This window comes from Notechis scutatus, chromosome 3 (assembly GCF_049901735.1).
Source record: "Notechis scutatus isolate UNSWTSFEM ecotype Mainland chromosome 3, rNotScu1.2, whole genome shotgun sequence".
NCBI lineage: Eukaryota > Metazoa > Chordata > Lepidosauria > Squamata > Elapidae > Notechis > Notechis scutatus.
In genome coordinates, this window is record NC_142011.1 from 199,970,303 (window position 1) to 199,996,207 (window position 25,905).

General features: G+C 40.8%; 2 protein-coding genes across 8 annotated transcripts in view; both read left to right on the plus strand.

The window, feature by feature from the left end:
* The first annotated feature begins 80 nt into the window (after positions 1 to 80).
* On the plus strand, positions 81 to 794 carry LOC113419259 (phospholipid scramblase 1-like). The gene has a single exon (XM_087960086.1). It carries the CDS (start codon positions 81 to 83, stop codon positions 792 to 794), a length of 714 nt encoding a protein of 237 aa, XP_087816212.1.
* A 3,752-nt stretch (positions 795 to 4,546) lies between these two features.
* PHF20L1 (PHD finger protein 20 like 1) overlaps positions 4,547 to 25,905 on the plus strand; it is a 55,754-nt gene continuing 34,395 nt past the window's right edge. For 5 of the 7 annotated variants that reach the window (XR_015749053.1, XM_026678534.2, XM_087962193.1 and 2 more), the window contains exons 1-5: positions 4,547 to 4,712; positions 6,411 to 6,525; positions 16,000 to 16,168; positions 16,858 to 16,942; positions 20,544 to 20,632. Coding sequence is in view for 6 of the 7 variants with exons in the window: in XM_026678534.2 (XP_026534319.1) it covers positions 6,443 to 6,525; positions 16,000 to 16,168; positions 16,858 to 16,942; positions 20,544 to 20,632 (426 nt within the window). In the remaining variant the exon portion in view is untranslated. The remainder of the gene's footprint in view (positions 4,713 to 6,410; positions 6,526 to 15,999; positions 16,169 to 16,857; positions 16,943 to 20,543; positions 20,633 to 25,905) is intronic. The other 2 variants (XM_087962195.1, XM_087962196.1) reach the window with 1 other exon arrangement.

Genomic DNA, 25,905 nt, shown 5'->3' on the forward strand with positions numbered 1-25,905 from the left:
CTGGACCAAAACTGTATGGAACTGCAAAAATGAATCAAGCGCCTACAGCAATAACGGCATATGGCTACAACCCCAATGCCATGTGGATGCCGTTACCACCTTCGTTTGCCATCTGTCCTCCTGGGCTGGAGTATTTATCCCAAATTGATTGGTTATTAATCCACCAGAAATACGAAATTCTGGAGCTGATCACGTCTTTTGAAACCGCCAACAAGTACGAAGTGAGAAACAGGCTGGGGGAAATGGTGTATTTCGCCACGGAAGAGAACAACTTCTGTGTGAGGAATTGCCTCGGGTCCTTGCGGCCGTTTACCATGGTGATCTCCAACCACGTGGGACAGCAGGTCATCCATCTTGTGCGGCCTTTCCGCTGTGCTGGTTGCTGTTGCCCATGTTGCCTGCAAGAATTGGAAATCCAGGCCCCGCCAGGATTACCCATTGGCTACATCAAGCAGCTGTGGCACCCCTATCTGCCCAAATTTGTAATCCAAAACGAAGCCCACAGAGATGTCCTGAAAATCATTGGACCTTGCATAACGTCCGCCTGCTGTAGCGATGTGGTATTTGAGGTGATGGCACTAGATGAACAGACCAGTGTTGGAAAGATAGCTAAGCAGTGGGGAGGTGTTCTCCAGGAGTTCTTCACCGATGTGGATTTCCTCGGAATTTCGTTCCCTCTAGATCTTGATGTTAAAATGAAAGCAGTGATGCTTGGGGCTGGTTTCCTCCTTGATTTCATTTTCTTTGAATCAGGGGCAGGAGCAGGTAACGAACGATTTACTGTTTGGTCTTAAAATCTGACCATCCCTGCATTATAAAGCCTTTAGAGAAAAGTCCTTGTGTTGGATCTATTCCTTGCTAAAATCAGGTTTGCTTCCTCAAGATTATTTTGGGATAACACCTATCCCAAAATAGGGACAAAGCTGAGCCAAGTTAAAAAGAGAGCAGGACACTCTGCCATGCCCCTGGTGGAGACTGACTCTGAGGAAGAGGAGGAACAGCCAACAGGGAGTGGGAGTGTGGCTCCAGAGGTGGTGGAGGAGGCTGGGGAAGGGCAGAGGCCGGCTGAGCAGTCAGAGGAGGATCCAGGCCCATCCCCTATCCATCCTAGGTCACTCAGGGAGGAGAGGATCAAGGAAAAGCGAGGTCTACTCAAGTGGAGATTACCATGATCCTCCTCGTGGCTTGCAGGTGGGAGCTATGTATATACATTTGCAACTGCGCAGTTAGAATTTGCAGGAGTCAATTTAGTGTCCACCTTGAAAGAGGTTTATCTTTGCTGGCGTTCTTCCCATGGACTTTTCTCGGTTATTTTCCTGGAGTTTATGATTAGTTATCTTGGCTTGCTTCGGAACTCTCATCAATGCGGTTTGTTTTGGTTTTCTGTTTGCCTCATTATTTACTTTTGTGACTTTAAACTGTGCCTAATAAAACAGTGAAGTTAAGTTGAAGGCCTTTTTCCGGACTTTAATATATGTTTTGGGTTATTTTGAGAGACTACGGGTCATCACACACTCATTCTTTTGCAAATAAACTCCACAGTTAATTTGGATTTTGATTGGTCGGGATCACACAGGTACTGCTGAGCAGGGGGCTGGATTAGAAGACCTCTACGACACCCCCCCCAACCCTGTTATTCTATTAAAAACCATAGCTTTTAAACCAGAATCGCTGGACTTACATAAGGCAGTATGCCAAAACCAAATGGACAAATCATCAGGTTGACTACAAGTTTAATAAATACTAGTAGTCCTCAACTTATAATTGTTCATTTAGTGGCCAAAGTTACGACAACAATTGAAAATATGAATTATGACCACCTTTCACACTTCTGACCTTTGCAGCATCCCCTTGGTCACGTGATAAATATTCAGATGCTTGGCTATTAACTCCTATTTCTGACGGTTACAGTGTCCCTGGGAGTTGAAGTCCACCCAACTTAGAGTGGTCAAAGTTGAAAAACACTTCTATCTGGATCTGGTGGAAAAGTGTGGTGAAAGTGTGGCAATAGCTTTAACTAGCACATCCATTGTCCATAGAAATGCGTAGCAAAAGATAGTGATCAGGTAGAGAATGAAATACAGGTTACAAAACGGTGGTACCTCAAGGATTATTTTTTTCTGTTTTCAACGGCCGAATTTAAACTAGAATGGAATGGAGGAGGAAGTATTACTTTTCATTCAATCCTTATTCGAAACAGAAATCTCCTGTTTTTCACCCTCATGACAGAAACCCTAAACTCAGTTGCATTCACACCTGGCCAGCACGATGACAAATAAGCACAACTGCATTATGACACCACAGTGAATGCGTTATTCTTTCATGTTTGTGTTGCACCTTGTGGAACTCTGTAAGGAGTAAATGTTTGTGCAATGCTAAGACATACATCTGCCTCCTTTGCACACCAGGTAGATGTGCCCTCTATGGCTTAATAAGGGTTTTAATTCTCTCTATATGGGTAGTCCCTGATATAAGACCACAATTGGGCTACAACTTCCATTGCTGAGAAATGCAGTCATTAAGTGTGTTGCATTTGATTTTACGAGCTTTTTTTTCCTGCTGTCACTAAGTGGATCATCATGTTTTTTTAAGGAAATTTGTTTTCTGCATAATTCGCCTGAAGCCATCTGGGAAAGTTGCAAACGGTGATCACAAAACCCTGGGACCTTGCATTTGTTGTAAGTATATTCCAGTTGACAATCACCTGAATTTGGATCATATGACCCCAAGGGAGGTTACAATGTGTGTAAGTGCCAGGATTGGTTCTAACTCACTTTTTCCAACACTGTATAATTCTGAAAAGTCACCAAACAAACGGTCATAAATTGAGGACTATTTCTATGTATTAAACATACCAAAGATTTATCCATCACTAAATCAACATAGATGTTGATCACCTTTGCACCTGCTCACCTGAAGTTCTGATAATTTTCTCTGCAGAAAGTCAAGACAGCCATATAGGAGGATCCTGCTCTCTTTTTTACCTGCTTATGTTGCTATTTTAGGTCCAGCTGGCTTTTCATGAAAGTTCAGGGGAGAAAGCTGAGGTACAAAAATTGTGACACAACAATAGGCCCAACAGGTAAGTAGCACCCTGTTTAGCCTTTACAAAGGGTTGGGCTGTGTAGTTTCAGATGTAGACAGAGGTTGATGGGATCCAATTGTCCTTTACAGGATACAGTCCTCCAATGCAGAAGAACAAGCTAATTCCATGACTACAAAGATCTACCAGGTGTGCATGGAAGAATTTCTGGACCAAACCTGTACGGACCTGCAAAAATGAACCAAGCTCCTACAAAAACATCCCTAATGGAGCTCTGTTGAAACATGCCAAGCAAAGGAAATGGCGCCATCTCCCAACACAGTCCGTTCCCTGACTGAGCACCACAGAATAGAACAGAACAGAATAGAACAGAACAGAACAGGAATAGAATTCTTTATTGGTCAAGTGTGATTGGACACACAAGGTGCATATGCTCTCAGTGTACATAAAGAAAAAATAAAATAGATTTATCAAGAATCATAAGATACAACACTTAGTGATAGTCATAGGTTGCTAATAAGCAATCAAATCATACTAGGAAAGAAAGAAAATATAAATTTAAAGATACAAGCAACACGGTTATACTCATAAGTGGGAAGAGACAGGTAATAGGAAGGATGAGAAGAATAATAGTAATGCAGCCTTACTAAATAGTTTGACAGTGTTGTGTGGGAAATTTGTGGACCAACTGTGTGTAGACTTAGAATAACTTTATTATCACTTTGAACGTACACTAATTGGCGTACATTAAAATGAAAATTTGTTGCATTCACCTCTAAAAAGAATTACCATTATGCATATACCCACCTACCCACACATATATGACACAGAGAAACATCAGTCTAGTTCAGATGTATACATGTACATGGCCTCAACAAAACTAAAATCTGTTTACCAGATGGACGGCCAAGAGAACAAAGCTGTTATGCAATCTCGTAGTCCTGCTAGAAATACTTCAAAACCTCTTCCCAGCGGAGAGCAACAAGAAACAGAAACATGGGAGCAAAATTCAGATGCTTAGCAAGTGGTTTGTACTTATGTCCGTGGGGGTGCCTTGCATGACACGCAATCCCCTTTTTGCGGAAGCCAGATTCACTTAATGACCGGGTGACTAACTTATCAACTGCAGTGCTTCACTTCTCAACCTAGGCAAGAAAGATGGCAAAATGGGGCAAAACTCACAAAACTTAACAACAGATTTGGGTGGGTGTGTGTGTGTGGGGGGGAAATTTGTTGCGGTCGTAAGTCGAGGACGTCATGCAACAGCGGGAGCATTCTGCTTGGATCCGCTCCATTGTCTCCCTCCTTCCCCCCCCCCCACCCCGGCCCTTGGAAGCGCGCATGCGTCCATGCTGCTCGCCGGCTTTTCTTTCCTTGCAGCAGCCGGATGTTGTTTCCCCACCCCGTCCCTCCTGCATCACGTGACGGGAGGGAACGGCATGGCGGCGCCAAGTTCTGCCTCGCTCGTGCGTCGCAGCCTGGTGACGTCAGGTCCGGGCGCTTGGGAGCGAGAGGCGGGGCCGCGGGGGTCGACGGCGATGGGGCTCGCTGAGGAGGAAGAAGCGGGCGGACGGCGGCGGCTTCGCGGCTGCTGACCCTCCGCGGGGAGCGAGCGAGCGAGCGGGGGCGGGGAGGCCTGCGGTCCCGACAGGGCTGGGAGCAGCGGCGGGTAAGGGCGGGCCGTGGCGGTGACAGGCCTGTTTGCCGAGTGGGTCCCGGGCAAGGCCCGGCTGTGGGGGAGACGGGACGGGGAAGAGACCCTCAGCGGCCTACTCCGCCGACCATCTGCCTAGGCGGGCCTGGAAAAGGCCCGAGTCAAGGATACCCCCTTTGTCCCGTCTCGAAAATCCCCCGAGGCGGGCCCTGGAAGGCCTCGAGGTCGAAAGTGGGGCCCAGAAGAGCTGAGGGCGCCTGGGGGGCAGAACGGAACCCCCTTTAAAAACAAACGAATGATAGTGATTTCCTCAGGGAGGGGCAAACATGTGAGGGACCTCGATCTCCGCTGAGGTGGCCCGTTGAAGGGTCTAAAAACGGACCTCAGGGCCTGAATGGGGACGAGCTCAGTAGGGTGGGGGCTTGGGATGGGAGACCATGGAGAGATCCCAGGGAGATAGATGGAGAGTTCTGGCTGTCCCCAGGGTCAAGAAAGCTGCTGGAATGATTCCTTATGTTCCCCCAAAATCGAGGTCTAAGGATGGGGTTTTTTTGGGGGGGGGGAATACCGGCATCCCTTAGATGGGAGGGTGGATTTTGTGAGAGTTTTTCTTCTTCTTCTAAATAAAACCTAAGGCTTTAAAATAGGAGGAAAAATATTTCTGGAAGAAATCGTCAACCTCCTTCCCTTTTCACAGTGTACGGACTGTAGTTTCATACGAGAGTGACTTCCAATTTTAAAATCCTGTCCGATCAGCGAGTTTCCCCTTCCTTAGCCCCATCTCCTTCTGTTGAATTTTAACAGTATGGAATAGACCAGTCTACAGGCAGTCCTCGAGGTATGACCACAATTGAGCCCCAAGTTTCTGCTGCTAAGCGAGGCAAGGGTTGTGTGTTTTGCCCCATTTTGCAATTTTTCTCGCCATAGCTGTTGAGTGAATCACCGCAGACACGGGTTGTTATGTGAATCTGGCTTCCCCCTTGACTTTGCTTACCCAGAAAGTTGATCGCGTGACTTCAGGGCACTGCAACCGTCATAAATATGAGTCAATTGCCGAACCTCTGCATTGTGATCATGTAAGTCAAGGACAACCTGTAGTCAGCCCATAGGGAAATCTCTTTGTCCTGGAGCATGTTGATGCTCTGTTAAATTACAGCAGCATGATATATGCTTCAATTTGATTATTGGCTTGCTAAGAAAATTATATTTGATATAGGCATAATGACCTGTAGGCTGGGGTCTGTTTGGAAATTCATAATTGAAATGAACACAACAGAATTACTCCATAGATGAAAATCAACACAGGAGAATGAATCAATAGCCTAATTTTTACATTGGATTTTACAATCTGAGATTTCTCTGTACTGTATGTGTTATATCTGGGATAAATCCTGTTTGAATTCATAAGTCTTTTTCAGAAATAGGCAGTCCTCCTCCCAATATCTCGGCTAATGTTTTTTTCTTTAATCAACAGATAAACATACAAATATGGCACTATGGCTGTACATGAATAATCATAAAGTTAACAAGAAGTAATAGTTGAGCATCTTTACATGTTTTGGATACCTATATTTCATCATAATACAATTTTTGCTTTAATGTTAAGATGCCGTGAAAATGCGGTTATTGGATTTGTGATATTTAGTGTATGTATGGACACATTTGAAAGTTTTCTTTAATTCCAGGATTTTATTTTTCTCTTTCTTTGTGTAGCAAACAAGAAGGATAAATTGAAGATTATCAAGATGAGCAGAAAGCCTCCACATCGTCCCGGGATCACATTTGAAATTGGTGCTCGCTTGGAAGCCCTGGATTATCTACAAAAATGGTATGGAAACTAATTATAGCTGATCCTCTATTTATGACCACAGTTGAGCTCAAAATTTATGTTGCTAAGTTAAAGAGACATCTGTTAAGTGAGTTTTGCCCCATTTTATGACTTTTCTTGCCACAGTTATTAAGTGAATCACTGCAGGTGTTAAGTTTGTCACACAGTTGTTAACTGAATCTGTTGTCCCCATTGACTTTGCTTGTGAGAAGTTTGCAGAAGGTGATCAGTTGACCCCAGGACACTGCAGCTGACATAAATACATGCCAGTTGCCAAGCCTCTGAATTTTGATCATGTGACCATAGGGAGGCTGCAACGGTTATAAGTGTGGAATACTATCATAAGTCACTTTTTTCAGTGCTGTTGTAACTTTGAACGGTTACTAAATGAACTGTTGTAAATCGAGGACATCTTCATACGATGCCTAATACATACTTATATTTAAAAAATGTCTAAAACAACTTAAAATGCTTAGCAGTTAAAAGACCTTGTTCAAGAAATAACTTTTTAAAATTAAGAAATATTACTTTGATGCACAAAAAAGAGAGAAAAGAAAAGAAAAAAAGAGCAAAGAGTAGAAAAATACAAGAAACAGTAATATATTCCAAGTAAAGAATGTAGTGATAAAGGCATGAGGCTAGAAACCAGGCAACAGTGATTTCTAGTCCTGTCTTAAGTCTGAAAGCCATCAGGGTAACTTTGGGCCATTGACTCTCTCAGTCAAATTCATCTCTCAATTTTTGTTGTGGGAAATTAGGAAGAGGAAGGTATATTAAATATGTTTACAACCTTGAGTTATTTATAAAAATAATAAAGGTGGGATAAAAATAAAGAATGTAATTAAGCTGAATTTTTAAACACATTATGAAACCTTGACTGTGTAATAATGCAGCCTTTACTTCAAGAGATGAGTCAGTTCATAAACAGAATATGAGCTTACAAGATTATAAATCTTTCTAACATTGAAAAATGTCATTACGTCTTTCAATGATATCAGTGTTTGTAATACTATCTGAACAAATTTACAAAATTTAAATCAAAATATGGCAATAGACAGAGTAGCCTATATCAATGAGTAATTTATTCCCTTCCCCATTGTATGCTTCAAACACAGTGAGCTGATATCTTCACTTTTTAAGTATTCTCTAGGGCACCCAGTTAATATTAAAATGTTGAATATGTCATCTTATAATCATAAGACACTTAATATTTTTTTAGGATTCTTAATCTTTAGTTTGTTAATACATGATAATCCAATTCTTTGCTCTAGGGTTCTGGCAAATAACTAACATGGCTTCTGTCAGTCTTTTTGAAACAACATTTAACCAGGTAACTTGTGGATGGCTTTCAGGGTCATCAAACTCAATATCATTGAAAATCAGCTGCCTAAGCCTCACTGAAAAGGATTTGAAACATTTTATTTAAAAAGGCATTGTAGTAGATCTCCAGCAGTACAGGTAAAACCCTCAATTTATAAATGGTTGAAGTTACAGCAGACCACATAAAAAAATTATAAGCTGGATTCAGCGTTCCAATGGCCAAGCCTCTTCCGATCACTTGATAGTATTTTGGTTGCAGTCGTGTCTTGATTTAAACCTTTTTTTTTTTTTGCTGGAAGCTGGCATTTATTTCTTGTTTCCGGCAAAAAACAAAAACCCCACCCTTTGGGGACAATGGATTCCCTTAATGATTGCTGTGTTTGCTTTGCAACCACCCGCTTAATGACTGGCATGACTTATCCTAATTCCAAGCTCAATTACAGTCATAAATTGAGGACTGCCTGTATTGAAGTGAAGAATTCAGAGTACATCATAAACCACTTTCAACATAACCAATTAAGTCTGGAAGCTTTTCCTGTTTCTGTATGTAGACATCGACAGACAGGCAGACACACACAAACACACATTCTGTAGCTACAGATGATTTTGTATTACATAATCAAGAATGAAATTTCAAAACATTGGTAACTTAAATGAGTCAGAACCATACACGTTATGGTGGATAGCCTTAACAAAATACACAATATTCTCTGAATGGATTTCCTGCCGAATATAGGACCAGCCCCAATGCTTTTTTGCTTTTCAAAAAAATAGTTTAAAAACTGCCTTTTTGTTCTAGGTGCTTGGGTAGTGTCAGAGGTTGGGGAAAGGCCTCTTGTGACTATTTTAATTATCCCCTGTTTTGTTTCTATTTTAAGGACTGAGTATTACTTTAATGAAGTATGGCATGTGTTCTTAATGTTTATTTGTGTTGTACACTGCCTAGGGTCACATTCCTTGTGTTGGGCTTATAAAGGCTTGAAATAAATAGTTGCAAGTGTTTCACTTGAAAGACTCATAATATACAGCACCAGGTGTTTCATCTTGCTCCCATTATCTGTGTTTTGTATGATTCAGTTGATTGTTTTGCTTCAGGTGCACAGTGGGAATAAATTCCTTTTTAAAAAGTTCTTATACTGTAATAGCTTTATATAATTTTGATGCAGATGGTCTTGTGTTTGTGCTTAAAAGCTCTAATTTTTTTCCTCAGTTTTTCTTCCTTTTTTAAAAAAAATCATGAACTTTTGCACACTAAGACGGTCATCTATGATTCCTAGACATCCACTAATTCACAGAATATAAGAAAAAAAGTCATCTGTTTTGTAAACAATGGATCCTTTCATAATGCCACTTTTAAGTGCAAGTTAGAGAAAATGGGTGATTCTTGTAATACCTTTATTCAGGCATGATCAAAGAGAGACCAGTGAGTAGGCAGCATGCAAATAGCTATCATAAATACACACATTAACATGAAATGGTACCAATTTCACACTAATTGGTTCAATTAAGGATCGTAATATGAGAACGTAAATTGGTTGACATCAAATCAACCAATTGCTTTTGGATCAAGAAAAATATGGTCTCTTGTAAAGTATATAAAAGTCACCAATGGACACCCAAATTAAGATTCTTCTCCTGTGAAAATACACAATTTTCTTTTATTTTTTAAAAAGAAGATTCAGAATTTAAATTGATTAACTTGGTAAGTATATCTTTCCACTTGAAAGAATGCTTTTATATTTCCCATCAGTACAAGTGCGCAAGAAACTTTTTTTCTGTTCACTAATTAATAGAAAAAAAGATAATAATGTTGTTTAGCTTGGGAGTTATCCGAAGTTGTAATTCAGGATATTGCTGTAACAAAATGGAAGTCACCAGCTCTTAACACCTAATCAGCTATAGATGTACCTGTCTGATTACCTTTGAGCAAATTCAGGTTTTAGTGCAATGCATATGCTCCACCCGCCATGGATATTCCATTAATACAGGAAATACCTGTTTTACCCATTGTGGAGAAAATAAATTTTAAATATGGGACAGGATATTTGATAGGCTTGCTAGCATTGAATTCCCCGCTAGGTATTTTCATGGCAAATTGTTACCCTGCCAAGGAACTCTTGTTGCAGATTTGTGGATTGCAGGAGTACCCTGGAATTAAAAAATAAAAGTATTCTTTGCAATTTTTCCTTGCAAAATTTCTCCCATTAGGGATTTATCAGGTAACGTAGAAACATCAAGGCCTCTGTGTTTGTTTATGGGGTTGTTACATTTTGGAAACAAAAGTATGTAAAACTGCTTCATCCTTCCAGAGGCTTTTTAAAAAAGATGCCGACTAAACTGTTAGAGATTGTAAACTTTTGTCAGTTCTCATACCAGCCACATATGAGACATCTATTAACCATGCAGTACAGGATGTCCTTGACTTAATAACCACAATTAGAACTAAACTTTTCATTGCTATGCAAAGCAGTTGTTAAGTAATCCAATTTTACGAACGTTTTAACCACAATTTTGCCAATTCACTTGTTATATGAATCACTGCCGTTATTAAGTGAATCACATGTTCATCATGTTTGCTTCCCCCACCCTCCACCCCCAAATTGACCCTGCTTGTCAGAAGCGAGCTGGGGCGTTTGCAAATGGAAATCAAGTAACCGTGGACTCAATATATGCTGGTTGCCCAGCATCTGGATTTTGATTACATGATCCTTGGCATGCTGCGATGCTCATAATAGCAATGGCACTTAGACTTATGTACCATTTCACAGTGCTTTTACACTGTGTAAAAGGTTGAGTCAGCCTTGAGCCCATGAGAATCGAACTGCTGGCAGTTAGTAGAATTAGCCTGCCATACTGCATTCTAAGCACTGTGGACCAGGACTCATATGGGAATTGACATGTTTTCCTTGTTTGTTTTGGTGACCTGTTGCCTGAAGCACTTATCATCCCCTTCCTGATTCCAGTTCACTTATTCTACCAATGTAAACGGGGTAGCATAATGAACCCCAAATGTACATACTGATATCAGTCTTGGATTCAGTTTCTGAAGATGATTAGGTTATGTGAATGGTCTTCATGTAGCAATGGCAATAGCACTTATATACTCCTTCGTAGTGCTTTACAGCCTCCTCTAAGCGGCATACAGAGTCAGCATATGTCCCTCAATAGTCTGAGTCCTAATTTTACTGACTTCGGAAGGATGGAAGGCTGAATTAACCATAGAATAGAATAGAATAGAATAGAATATAGAATATAGAATAGAAAAAGAATAGAATAACAGAATTGGAAGGGACCTTGGAGGTCTTCCAGTCCAATCCCGTATACCACTTCAGGCAGGAGACCCTACACCACTTCAGACAAATGGTCATCCAACATCTTTTTAAAAACTTCCAATGTTGGAGCATTTACAACTTCTGGCGGCAAGTTGTTCCACTGATTAATTGTTCTAACTGTCAGGAAATTTCTCCTTCGTTGAGGGTTGCTTCTCTCCTTGATTAGTTTCCACCCTTTACTTCTTGTCCTGTGCTCAGGAGCTTTGGAGAATAGCTTGGCTTCCTCTTCTTTGTGGCAGCCCCTGAGATATTGGAACACTGCTGTCATGTCACCCTAGTCCTTCTTTTCATAAGGCTAGACATATCCAGTTCCAGCAACCATTCTTTATATGTTTTAGCCTCCAGTCCCCTAATCATCTTTGTTACTCTTCCCTGCACTCTTTCTAGAGTCTCAACATCTTTTTTTTACATTGTGCGACCTAAATTGGATGCAATATTCCAAGTGTGGCCTTAACAAGGCATTATAAGGTGGTATTAACACTTTATGTGATCTTGATCCTATCCCTCTATTTATGCAGCCTAGAACTGTGTTGGCTTTTCTGGCTGCTGCAGCACAGTGCTAGCTCATATTTAAGTGATTGTCCACTAGGACTCCAAGATCTCTCTCACAGTTACTACTATTCAGCCAGATATCACTTATACAACACCTGTGCATTTGTTTTTCTTGCCTAAATGTAGAACCTTACTTTATTCACCATTGAATTTCATTTTGTTAGATAACCTTGAGCCAGTCAGGATCGAACTCCTGGCAGTTGGCAGAATTAGCTAGCAATACTACATCCTGACCAATCCACCACCATGGTTCTAAGGGCAAGGGCCAGTTGTAAGTCACTTTTTTCAGTGCCATTGTAACTGCACAGTTGCTAAACGAATGGTTCTCACTAAAGGAATACCTCTATGATCAATACTACGGTACAAAGAAGAAGTATGAGTCAGGCTCATCAAGCTGACTTAAGAGTTCTGCCAATCCTTTTCCTCTTCTTTGGAAAGGTACTTCTCTGAAGGGTGTTTTACTACAGTTTAAACATGTTTTCTAGGACTGGAGTATGGATAACACCAGGAATGGCAAAGAATTGTTGATCATCTTTACTGTAAAGTTAAAATGTGCAGCTGTAGAAAGGCTGGGTGGGGGAAAGCTACGAAGGGGTTATTTTGCCGAATAGCTCGGTTTGTTTAGACAACCTGTTGAATGTGAACAATTTGGGTAGCACTAGCTCATTTTGTTAAAACTTACCTTGAATATGTTCTGTTAAAATAACTGACAAGTACATTTTTAAAGAGTATCTTCAATAGCTCCAGATAAAGCATCTTATGGAATTAATATCCTTTCTCTATTGCTGTACCGATTTCACTGTTCCTCTTTAACGTTTTAGCCTTAAACAGGCAACAGTGCTTAGATTGGATTCCGGCCTAATGCTTTCTTTGGCATGTTGGTGGCTCCAAATAGAAGTGGCTTTTATGGTCTTTGCCTTCCACAGTTTAGAAGTAAAATTTCATTTTAGAAAAATTAAAAGCAGTGTAATGGTGAAGCAGATGGAATACCTAGGCCGGAGAGTAGCTGCCGCTGGAATTTTTCTGATACTTTTATTATCTTCAAGTTGTAAGGTTAATCATAAAAATTCTTTTTGAGAGTAGAATGAAAGTTCATTGCAATGGATGATCTGAAAAGGCGACTTAAAGCTGTCTAATAAGAGCCGGTTTATAAATCCTCATGCTCTGATTTTCTTCCTTGATAAAAATACCTCTGGTCCAGCAATGCAAGGCTATTTTCTTATTTTTAGCACAGCTGTGTAACATGTATCCATCCCTTTCACGCTAACATATCTTTACTATCTCAAAAGTAATTTGCAGAAATGTTGCAATGAACGAAAAAGATGGGAAACAAACCATTAAGCCAAACTTAATCCTGTTTCATCTTCTCAGAGTCCAGGTGTATATGTGAGAGAGAGGGAGAGGGGGAGAGGGAGAGGGAGGCTGTGCACTCGCCTTTAAGTTAGCCTTAGTAGTAGTTTTCAGAAGTGGTTTTCCATTTCCTTCTCTTGAGTGCTAAAAGAGAGTGAAGGACTCGAGGTCACCCAACTGGATTGGTGCCTAAGGCGGGACTAGAATTTACAGTCTCCTGATTTTTAGCTTGGTGCCTTAATCACAAGAATGAACTAGTTTTATCCAGCATTCTGATTCTAGATAAGACAAACAGTATAGTAGTGCCCCTGGATGTATAGCTAAAAGCTATGTTAAATTGACTTTTTCAGATTTAATAAATAGAATCTCTGCCCGTATCTTGCTCTTTAAAAAATAAAACAGGAGAACGTTGGATTGGCTCTGCCATGATGATAATCCTAATAAGAAATTGGACTCATTGACAAGCCATGTACTGATAGGGAAGATAAAATGCAGTGCTTATGGAAAAATGTGGATGAGAAAAATTTTTATTTTTTATTTTTTTGGAAAGAAAACAGCAAATCTCCATATTGAATCAGCTAACAAGTAAAATCAGAAAGTATTTTCGAAATATGTATATATACATGACTCAAATCAAGCAAACTGGAGCAGAGAATAATAAGCAACTATAAGGTGGTATGATAGCAGCATTGGATGCTGAAGTGGTTTGCACGTGTTTAACATCAAATATTAAATATATTGGTTGTTGAAATGAGAGTACTATACTATATTACACTAACCACTACACTATGCAAGTCTCTTTGACATTAAGTTGGGCTTCTAAATAACTGTTCATATGACTGTTTATCATTGGTAAGATTAACAATATAAAATATTTACACTGGGCACTTTTCCCCCTTAATTTATTAACTTAAGCATACAGTAGTTTAGGAAAATGACTATGGTACCTTTGTTATGAATTAATACCTGTGGATCAATCCTAGCACAAAACCCACAACTTTTCCCCCTTGCATTCTTATCAGTGACTTCCACAGAGGATTCATAAAAACACCTCATGTTAGGTGCTATGTCAATAAGATTTAGAGGTTGAGTATTTTTATCTTTGGTGTCCACGATACTAGCCAAGGAACTGTTGTTCGGTTTTGAAAACAATTAATTGCAGGGGTGTTCGGAATACGAATGAAAATTGGCAATCCGTATCTTCTCAGTTGATAGAAGAAACTGCTAAGTGGGAGAATCTTAATTTGAAGCAGCAACTAATAACCTGTCTTACATACTGATGCATTTCCCAACTTTCTGTTTTCTGGTTGGATTTGGATTGACTTGAATTCCCCAGCCAGCAAAGCTATTATAGGAGTTTCCATCCTTAAAGACAAGCTGTTGGGAATAGCTAATATTCTGTGTTTTATTTGTTATTACACTATGATCTTGTGTGTGTGTGAGAGAGAGATCCCAACTTTGTGCTTTGTTTTTGGTTCCAGTTAGTTTATTTAAACTGCAGATATTTTTAACTGCTCATGGATTTTGGATATATTAGAAAGTGTTTTGAGGGAAGTCTAATGGAAATGTCACAAATCAATAAAGGCTAGGAATTACATATAATGAATATGCACAAATATAATACAGGTAGTCCTCAACTTAGACTTTGCTTAGAAACTATTCAAAGTTACAACGGCACTGGAAAAAAATGACTTACAACTTGCTTTTGCACTTCCACCATTGCAATATCCCTGAGATCATATGATCAAATTTAGGCTCCTGGCAACTGGCATGTGTTTATAACAGTTGCAGCATCACAGAGTCATATAATTGCCATTTGCAACCAGGGTGGATTTGATCTAAACCAACTCGATTTAAATCACAATTTAAATCATGATTTAAATCACTAGTAAAAAGGCCCGATTTAAATCAACTTGATTTAAATCGTAACTTTTAAAGAGCCACTGTCATCTTTGTCCCACAGCGTCTCTGACCCACTGTTGACTCACTGAAAGCCCCATTCACTTTAATGGGACAGCTGATGATGCGGCAATGACGCAACAAGATGAGGGACATGGCGGGCAGCAGGTGAGTGGATGCCCGCTAACAGGCACTGCCATGATGGGTCTGAAATGACAGGTGCTCTTTAAATGCAAGGACTCGTTCTTGCTGGCAGCTAGACTCTTTAATTTTATTATTTGCAAACAAAACGAAGGTTTCCTATTTAGCTTGCAGAGCTTGGATTCATTGAATGAGTTTATCGAAAGTGTAAATATTGCAGAATATACAGCCTTATGCTACATAACTAAACTCCATTTCATGCTGAATAAACTAAAATATTAATGTATCTTAAATAAACAAATATTTTTAGGTAGATTTTTACTCCAAAAGCATTTTTTAAATAAATTTGATTAAAAAAAAAATTAAAATCCAATTTAAATTTTAAAAAATAAAAAAAATTGCTTTTTTTTTTAAATCAATTTATATCCACCCCGTTGGCAACTTTTCCAACTGCATTTCGACAAACCAAGTCAACGGGGAAGCTGGATTCACTTAATAACAATGGGGAAAAAAAGGTCATGATACTGGGGACGACTTCACAGCTGCTTTGCTTAGCGACAGAAATTATGGTACCCAGTTGTGATCGTAAGTTGAGGACTACCTGTATGATCATACGACGGTGCAGGAATTCAGCCTATTTCTGAGCTACTGGAAGCCATCCCTTCCTCCTAGCCTTTTAATTTGCAATACTTCAGGATTAGTAATTCACAAAAAGGCTCTGGGTGATTGGAGAACCATTTGTCTGAAATGGTATAGGATTTCCTGCTTAAGCAGGGCGGGTTGGACTAGAAGACCTCCAGGGTCCCTTCCAACTCTGTTATTCTCTTCTATTGTAGAGAGGAAGCCGCTGAACTATCGTTTTTCTGTTTGTCTTCTAAAGGTATCCTTCACGCATTGAGAAGATAGACTATGAGGAAGGAAAGATGCTTGTCCATTTTGAACGCTGGAGTCATCGTTACGATGAATGGATTTACTGGGATAGCAATCGATTGCGCCCGCTCGAGCGGCCTTCGCTGAGGAAAGAGGGCCTAAAAGATGACGAATTTATCGTAAGCATTTCTCCAGTCCTTACGAATAATGGCTTTAAGTGGAAGTCACAGGCCATGATCGCAAGCACAAACGGTAGCCGAGAGCATAGAAAAACGAAACCCTTTAATCCCACCTACAAATCGGGATCGGGATCTCTGTCGCTAAGTAAGGAGGTTGTTAAGTCAGGTGCACCATGCCTCGACAATCTTTTTTTGTCACAGTTGTTAAGCAAAATCACTGCAGTTAATCACATAGTGTGGCTTAATGCAGGGCTCTCCAACCTTGGTAACTTTAAGGCTGGTGGACATTTAACTCCCAGAATTCCCCAGCCAACTGGCTGGGGAATTCTGGGAGTTAAAAGTCCACCAGCCTTAAAGTTGCCAAGGTTGAAGACCTCTGGCTGAATGAATCCAGCTTCCCTCGTTGACTGGTGATCACATGACCCTGGGGATGCTGCAACCATTGTAAATACACGCCAGTTGCCAAGCACCTGAATTTTGACCACGTGACCACAGGGATGCTTTGATGGTTGTAAGTGCAAGGACCAGTTGTAAGTCACTTTTTTCCCCCCATGCCACTGTAACTTCAAACAATCGCTCAACAAATGGTTGTAAGTTTGGGACTACCAGTAATGTTTGAATAGTGGAAATTTTTCTTTTTCAAAACTAGGCTTGAAGTTACATTCCCTCACTTTGTTCTTTTAAAACAGGATTTTAAACCGGGAGAAGAGGTTCTGGCTCGTTGGACAGATTGCCGATATTACCCTGCAAAAATTGAAGCAATTAACAAAGAAGGTTTGTATCAAGTAACAGATGCAGATTAAGGGATCTTGTAGGTCATCTAGTCCAACACCCTGCGCAAGCAGGAAACCATACACCATTTCTGACAGATGGCAGTCCATTCTCCAGATGAGCTGTTCAGAGGTGCTTCTGTCTCTCATCCAATAGGCTGGGTTGATTTCTACGGACATTCCTCCTTGAGGCTCTTCCTTAGTGTCCCCAGTTTTTTGCTCAGCCTTTGTTCGAGAAAGGCATAATTTTCCCTTGCTTGGGTGGTGAAAAACGACAGGGAAAATTCAAATATATCATTGCAGGCCAGATAGCTTTTAGCTGCCTACAGTCATCACCCCCGCCCAAGCAGGAGACCGTACACCATTTCTGACAGATGGCAGTCCAGTTTCTTCTTGAAAGTTTCCAGTGATGAAGCTCCCACAACTTCTGAAGGCAACTTCTGTTCCATTGGTTGATTGTTCTCACTGTCAGAAAGTTTCTCCTTATTTCCAGGTTAAATCTCTCCTTGATCAGCTTCCATCCATTATTACTTGTCTGGCCTTCGGGTGCTTTAGAAAATAGCTTGACCCCTTCCTCCTCTCTGTGGCAGCCCCTCAAAAATTGGAAGGCCGCTATCAGGTCTCCCCTGCTCCTTCTCTTCACTAGACTAACCATGCTGAGTACTTGCAACTGTTCATCATACGTTTTAGCCTCCAGCCCCCTAATCATCTTGGTTGCTCTTCTCTGCACTCTTTCTAGATTCCCAACATGTTTTTATAGTCAAGGAGACGAGCCCTTTCCTGCTGGAACACCAGGAATCCATTCAGTCTAGTGGCTTTTTGTAACAGCAGTTAAGATAGACTCCTCAGAAAAGCAGATGAGCTGGATACAAAGACAGCAGCTTTCCTTTACACTTCCTTAGAAGGATATAATAATGACGTTGCACTTAACTTTTTGTGGCTTAATAATAGATAGACCTATTCCAGATGTTTTTTGGCAACTGTCATATTCACTCAACATTTCAAGGTTTCTCATTGCACAAATGGAGCAGCGTTAAGCTGGCTTAGTGATTAAGGTGCTGGACTAGGGAGAGAGTGTCCCAAATACTAGTCCATCTCCATTTGTGGATGACTTTGGGCAGGTCATTTTTCCCAGTCCAGGACTGCTGTTGTAGGAATACATTGGAGAAGAGACCACTACAAAAGCTGGAATATAAATCTAATAAATAAAATGTCAGTATCAGGAGCTCATTTTGTACAAAATTACAAAAGTACAAAATTAAGTACAGAAAACAAAATTTGGTACTTACGGGGTGACATGATCGCTTTTTTCCAATACTTGAAGGGCTGTCACAGGAAAAAGAGAGTCAATTTGTTTTCCAAAGCACCTGATGGCAGGAGAAGAAGAAATGGGTGGAAGCTCCTCAGAGCCTGATTCAACTTGGAAATAAGGAGGAATTTCTCGTCAGCAAGAATGATTAATTGGGGGGACCCGCTTGCCTCCTGGAATTGTGGGTGCTCCATTGCTTGGGGTTTTGAAGGAAAGATTGGACATCCAATTTTCTGGGATGATATAAGGACCCTGCCTTGGGAAGGAGTAGAAGACCTCCAAGGTCCTTTCCATCCCTATGATTTGGCATACAGTTGAAGTCCTTCTATTTTGGAAGTGAAGGGTCAGATATCCATACTTGTATTCCAGTGTGTTGGAGAGCGGAAAACATTTCTAGCTAATACTTTTAGGAAACCAACTGTGCTTCCCAAATAGTTGTAGCAGTGAAATATGTACTGTATAAGAGCCAAATCCAGTTGTTAAATCAATTTGAAGTGTGCCCTTGAAATGTTTTCATATGAATTAAACTGCAAGTAATTTGTAGAACTCCAATGTGCAGTTCATTTTAAAAAGGTTTTAAAGCTATATCCTAGAAATATTTAAAGTCAAATGCTGAATTTAACTCTCAAAAATATACACAAGGCTCTGCTTTCAAAGCCTAAGGGACAGCATAATTTAGTCAGGATGAGACTTTGAAGCCAGAAGTCATCAATTCGAACTTTATATGTATAAACTCAGTTAGTCAAACAACAGTTTACTTAGGTTAACCTCTTTGCAGATGGAACACAATAAAATATGTATTAAACAGCTTATTTTTTTTTTAAAAAAAGGCAATATTGCCATCATTTTATTTCTGTGTTCTGATTTGTATTAGGTTATCCTTAAAACGCCTTGAAGTTGCCATTTGTGCAAAACCATGCTATAGCTTAAGATCTGATTGGGTTGCCGGCTGCTTTCCAGGCACCATTTAAGGCATTGGTATTAATTTGCAAAACCTTAAATGGTTTATGATCTGAGCCTCTCCCAGCATGAGTGTCTCCATCTGATCAGATTTTTATGAAAAGCCCAATATACTCCCAAAGAAGAATTTTGGCTCACAGTCTTAAAACCTCTTTAATATGCATTTTTAATGACAGGTTTATCATTGTAGGTATTAGTATCACCTTCCATTTATATTTATAGGTTCTGTTTCTAATATATTTTATGTGTTAAGTATCTTAAGTAGTCCCTAAGGCAAAAGATATGAGTGTAAATCAAATTACATGTTCAAAGCTTTAACTTAAGTGCCTTACTTGAGCATTTAGGTAGCTTGAAACAACCAAACATTTTTCAATGCACTGATTGAGCTTTTGGATTATTTCCTTAAAAATGAATTCTTTTTTATGTTAAACTGTGCAATATTAATTTGAAAAAATGCACTGCTTTAAAAATGGATATTTTATTTAGATTTAGATCCTCCCCCCCCCCCCCCCCCCCCCCCCCGCCCCCCCCCCCCCCCCCCCCCCCCCCCCCCCCCCTTCTTATCCCCCCCCCCCCCCCCCGCCCCCCCCCCCCCCCCCCCCCCCCCCCCCCCCCCCCCCCCCGGCGGCCGCCCGGGAGTGTTGGCCCGGGCCCCAGAAAGATGAGAAATAGCCCCCCCCCCCCCCCCCCCCCCCCCCCCCCCAACCAAAAAAAAAAATCCTGCCTTTATTATTTTTTATGAATAATTCAAGGTGCGGTGAGCATACCTAATACTTCCTCCTCCTCCCATTTTGCCTACAACAATCATCCTGTGCGGTGAGTTGGGTTGAGAGAAAGTAACTGACCCAAAATCACCCAGCCAGCCTTTCATACCTAAAGCGGGACTAAGATTAAATGTCACCTGGTGATTAGCCCAAAGTCAACCAGTCAGCTTTTATACCTAAGGCGGGATTAGAACTCAAAAGTTTCCTAGTTTCTAGCCTGGTGGCTTAACCACTAGTCCAAACTAGCTCTCAATATATATTCCCTATATCTCTCAAAATGTTGCATGAATTTGGAAGAAATTTGAGGATTAAGGATGACATGAAATACCTGAGCTGATGTGTAGGAGTTTATGCCATTTATAGCACTAAAGCAGAGGTCTCCAAACTTGGCAAATTTAAGATTTGTGGACTTCAACTCCCAGAATTCTCCAGCCAGCACAGGATAGCTGGCTGGAGAATTCTGAGAGTTGAAGTCCACAAGTCTTAAAGTTGCCAAGTTTGGGGGCCCTGGACTAAAGCATCACTTAAATAAATATGTAAATAACTTTTTCCTTTTGCTGTTGGTGTCCTAGGAACCTTCACTGTACAGTTTTATGATGGAGTGATTCGGTGTCTCAAAAGAATACATATCAAATCCATGCCAGAGGATGCCAAAGGGCAGGTAAGTAAAGTTCCAGTTAGTTTCCATGTTAGATATCATATCTTAATTCCTCATTCATTTAATTCATCTGCATTCCAATTTGTGTTATGTAGTTCACATCCACAGACTCCATTAAGACTGAGGGATCAATCAGATACACTTTAATAAGTATACACAGTAGTCAACACCACTGCTTTCTCCTTTTGTTTGTTTCCCTGAAGAAAAAAATATAGAAAATTCAAAACCAAAGTGTTATGCTAATGGAATAGCAGATGGAGGAGGGAGATTCATTATCCAATCTCTTTGGCCTTTTCTATGACTTCCATGTTAGATCTAGGCTCTTAAATTTTAATTATTGTTAAAAGACTCTGTATAAGCTAGGCGTGGTGAAGTTTTGTCATTATTTAAAGGAAATGACTGTTGGGCAACTCTGAATTATAACTCTGCAGACAGACCACTCTTTTAATGCAGTTTTAGTCCAGGAGTCAGCTTTTTGGTGGCTGGGATGGGCGCAGGAGGTCTGCATTTACAGCTTATTTAAGACAGTTGTGGTGTGATACTGCTGAGTCATGTTGGTGGGCTTGGCAAAGTATTTATTGAATGTCTTTGCTTTCCAGCTGGATATTAGGCAAAAAATAATAATACTGAGAGAGTACTTTTACAGTGGAAAATATTATTAGGGGAGCTCCTTAATAGTCAAGGTTTTCAAGTTTATGTTGGACATCTACCTGGCACTGATACTTTACTTCAGGTTTCTGCACATGTAACGACTCCTTCCAGTTCTGTGGTTTTGGAAATTATTTTGAGTCTTTTTTGGCCTTACAGTATACTTTGGGATGTTTGATTTCAGGTTGACAGGAAAGTATGCAGCTATTTTTCAGCAATTTTGGTTTGGGAAGAGGCCTTTGAGGCCCCAGAAAAGGAGTTTCAGAATTACATTTGGCTCTGTAGGAGACAAGTAGGCAGAGCTAAGGATGGAGTTAAACATGTCATCAGCTTAGAGTCCTTACGTTGCCACAAACGATCCAAGTTGAGCCCTCCCTTGAATTCTTTTGACTCATTGAATTTTGCACTGCTTATTATTTTTACAGAAAAAGGCAGTGAACATACCCAACACACCTTTCTCCTATTTTCCCCACAACAACAACCCTGTCAGTTGAGTTGGGTTGAGAGAGAGTGAGTGGCCAAAGATCACCCAGCCAGCTTTCATGGCTAAAGTAGGACTAGAACTCACAGTTTCCTTCTTTTCTAGCTTTAACTTCTAGACCAAACTGGCTCTCTAGTTGACCAGATTCTTGGGTATGAATCTTCCATGTTGCAATCTAATGGATGGTCCTGATTCTTTGTGCCTAACAGGCCCAGATTCTCAGGCTGTTCCCATTGAATGAAAAGATTGTTTAAAGTCAGGCTAGGGAAGAGCTGCCCTTAGAAGCTCTCTTGCCGGTCCAGTAATCCAGTAAGCCACATGATAACAATACTGTAGCATTTAGACTTATATACCGTTTCACAGAGCTTTACAACTCTCTCTTAAGTAGTTTACAGTCTCAGCATATTGCCACTAATAATCTGGGCCTCATTTTACCGACTTCAGAAGGATGGAAGGCTGAGTCCAACTTGAGCTGGTGAGGATCAAACTCCTGGCAGTTAGTTCAGTTAGCAGTAGCAATAGCCCTTAGATTTATATACTGCTTCATAGTGCTCTACAGCCCTCTCTTAAGTAGTTTACAGAGCCTGCCGATTGCCCCCAACAGTCTGGGTCCTCATTTTACCAACCTCGGAAGGACGGAATGCTGAGTCAACCTTGAGCCGGTGAGATTCGAACTGCTGGCAGTCGGTAGAGTCAGCCTGCAGTACTGCTCTCTTAATCACTGCACCATCATGACTCTTATGAATAGTCTGATGCTCTCCAGTAATCTCCAGTGGAGCACTTGGGGGAAAGGAACCTGTTATTCTAAACTATGGATATTTAAATAGTAAAATTTAAATTATTTACTTATTGGCTCACTCAGTAAGATGCTGGGCCTGCGCACCGCTGAGGTTGGCACTTGATGGCTTGATTCCTGTGAGCTAATAAAGCATGTAGGGACAAGAAAGGAGCCTCCCCTGATTGCCTACTGGCATTCAGGGGTCCCGCGGGTAAAGATAACCACTGCCTGAAAAAAATTCCTTTCCTAGAGGCAGCCAGCTGCCTCGGTGATCCCTGACTAGCATGTGCCATATGCTAAATAAATAAATAAATCCTCATGGCAATTTTTATCCTTTGTTTAATGGTCATTATGCAAACGATGTACACTACCACAGATATCATCACATTAAGGACACTTTTTACTGCTTTGTCCAGACGATTTCGGATGCGCTGGTTTCTCCAGTGTTCCCTAAGATGTTCAGATGTGAATTTCCATCTGATGTCCATTACATTAAGTCCATGAAAAGAAGGACTAGGGGAGACATGATAGCAATGTTCCAATATCTCAGGGATTGTCACAAAGAAGAGGCAGTCAAGCTATTCGCCAAAGCACCCGAAGGCAGGACAAGAAGCAACGGGTGGAATCTCATCAGGGAGAGAAACAACCTGGAAATAAGGAGAAATTTCCTGACATTTAGAAGAATTAGTCAGTGGAACAACTTGCCTCCAGAAGTTGTGAATGCTCCAACACTGGAAGTTTTAAAAAAGACGTTGGATGACCTTTTGTCTGAAGTGGTGTAGGGTTTCCTGCCTAGGCAGGGGGTTGGACTAGAAGACCTCCAAGATCCCTGCCAACTCTGTTATTCTAAATCAGGGTTTTGCAGTACTCTCATGTTCAGATTTTGAGACTCCGTTCTAAATGGACTCAAAAAACGAATAATAGCCAGTGTGCGCTCATTAGGGTTGGTGCTGAGCTTCAATGTGGCTTACGTGGTTTTTGCTGAACATGATTTGTGAATCTAGGTGACAAGCAGGAAAACAAACTAGAGTTTAACGCAATGTGCAATCCAGCCCATTGTAGAAACTTGGCTTCCAAGGTAGACTTTTCACTTGTTAAATTGTACAAGGTGTACTACAAGGCAGTCCAACTTATGACCACAATTGAGCCCAACATTTCTGTTGGCTAAGCGAAATATCTGTTAAGTGAATTGGCTCCATTTTACGACCTTTCTTGCCACAGTTGTTAAGCGAATCACTGCAGTTAAATTAGTCAAATTGTTGTTACGTGAATCTGGCCTCCCCATTGACTTTGCTTGCCAGCAAGTCCAAAAGGGGAATCACATGACCCCGGCAGTCGTCATAAATTTGAGTCAATTGGCAAGCGCCTGGATTTGATCACATGACCATGGGGAAGCTGCAACGGTCGTAAGTGTGAAAATTCCTTGTAAGTCGCTTTCTTCAGTGCCCTTGTCACTTTCAGCAGTCACTGAACAAACTGTTATAAGTCAAGGACTGCCTGCAGTGTAGCTGAGCTGATGTTAGCAAATAGTAGTTGCTTATTTTCCAGTACAAGAGGATGGGAAAGCTTAAGGTTTTAATGCAGGTAGTTCTTACCACTGATCGCTTAGCAGCCTGTTGAAGTTATGATGGTCCTCCCTGGGGTGACCCCTCCTCCTGCAATCACATGACTTCATGACAGGCATTTGGCGAATGTCATGACAGTTTTGCTGAAAAAACAGCATCTACGTTTGGTTTCCAGCAAAACTGATTCATAGCAAACTATTGGTTAACCACTCCTGTGTTTACTTTAGAACCGCTATAAAAAAGGCCATAAAATCGAGTCAGCCGCGTGGGCGACCCACTTTGCTACCATCACAGCTTTACAACCAAGGTGGCCAAGCTTCATTAAAGTCATAAACTGAGGTTAACACTTTTAAATGGAAACCTTGCTGTTGTTAATTTACGTGGTGTGTGATGCTAAGTAACTATGAAGTACCCGTACATTTTCTTAGAAAAGTTTCTGAGAAACTTTTTTTGTAGGTTTCTATAAGCTCCTGATTTTGCAAATATATTCATGTCTCCTATAAAAAAAACAAAGATAAATGTCGTCCTGCTATATGCATGTAGCAGAGAAGAAATTACCAGGAGTCTTTCAGATTTGGTAGGTTTTAGCACATGCTTTTTAAAGGAAAACACCTGGAGGCTTTGTAATTTCAGCTGTATTTCTTTGCAGAGTTTACTGCATTCTTAAGATTTATGGCATGGTGTCATATGAGTGCTGCAATGAACTCTGGTTTCCACAAGATTATTTTAAACTCTGCAGGAGATAAGGTATAGCTATTTACCCTGAAAAATATTAGTAAGGTTGGGTAGGGTAAAGTAGAATAGGAATAGGAATATTCTTTATTAGCTTGTTGGACACACAAGGGATTTGTCTATGGTGCATAATAGAATTTTTCTTTGTTCTTACAATATTCTCACAATATCATTCAAATGCTCCTGTTTGAGAAGCCACCTCCAAATCTTAAAATTTATTTTTTTAGCAATAGCAACAGCACTTAGTCTTATGTACTGCTTCACAGTGCTTTAAGCGATTTACAGAGTCAGCATCTTGCCCCCAGCAATCTGGGTCCTCATTTTACTGACCTCGGAAGGATAGAAAACCTAGTCAAGCTTGAACCTGGTGAGATTCAAACTACCGAACAGCCGGTGATGGGCAGTCAGCAGAAGTAGCCTGCAGTACTGCATTCTAACCACTGAGCCAACATGGTTCCTTTTTTTTTTTTTAAGCAAGATATTATAATTTTCAGAATATTGTAAGGTTTATTTAGATTCTTTGGATGAATTCCTGGGATACAAGTCATGAACTGAAGAGTTCTATCAGTGCACGGTTCCTTCTTAAATCCATGCCCAGCAGATGATAATAAATGCTAAGGGATCAGCTTGTCTTGGATTCACGGGAACAAGTTCTAAGGAAGTCTAAAGTGGTGGTCACCAATTGCGGTTCCAAAAGAACCAAGGCTGCCTGCTAAGGAAAGATGCAGAAGGAGCGAACCTTTAGGGCTGCTGCCACTGGCGTAGCATTGACGAGGCCGGGCCAGAGAAGCAGCGTCCCAGGCTTATGACTTCATTGCTGAAACCTTGCTGAGGACTTCTAAAAATCTGTTGCTGGTGTGGAGTTGACAGGAGAGTATTTGGTGGACTTCACTGATACTCTGTCCAGGTGGAAATACAGTAGCCCTCAACTGCCAACCACCATTGAGCCAAACATTTCTATTGCAAAGTGCCTGTGGAGATTTTCAGTCATCCAGGTCATGGTTGTCTCAAAGGTGCTTTTTCAAGAGGCAACTGGACTGTCTTGTGGGGGCAAGTCACAAGAAGAACTCTA

What these genes read in the sequence shown, in the direction of transcription:
- LOC113419259 (XM_087960086.1), top strand. Translation starts at nt 81, where the DNA reads ATGTGGATGCCGTTACCACCTTCGTTTGCCATCTGTCCTCCTGGGCTG.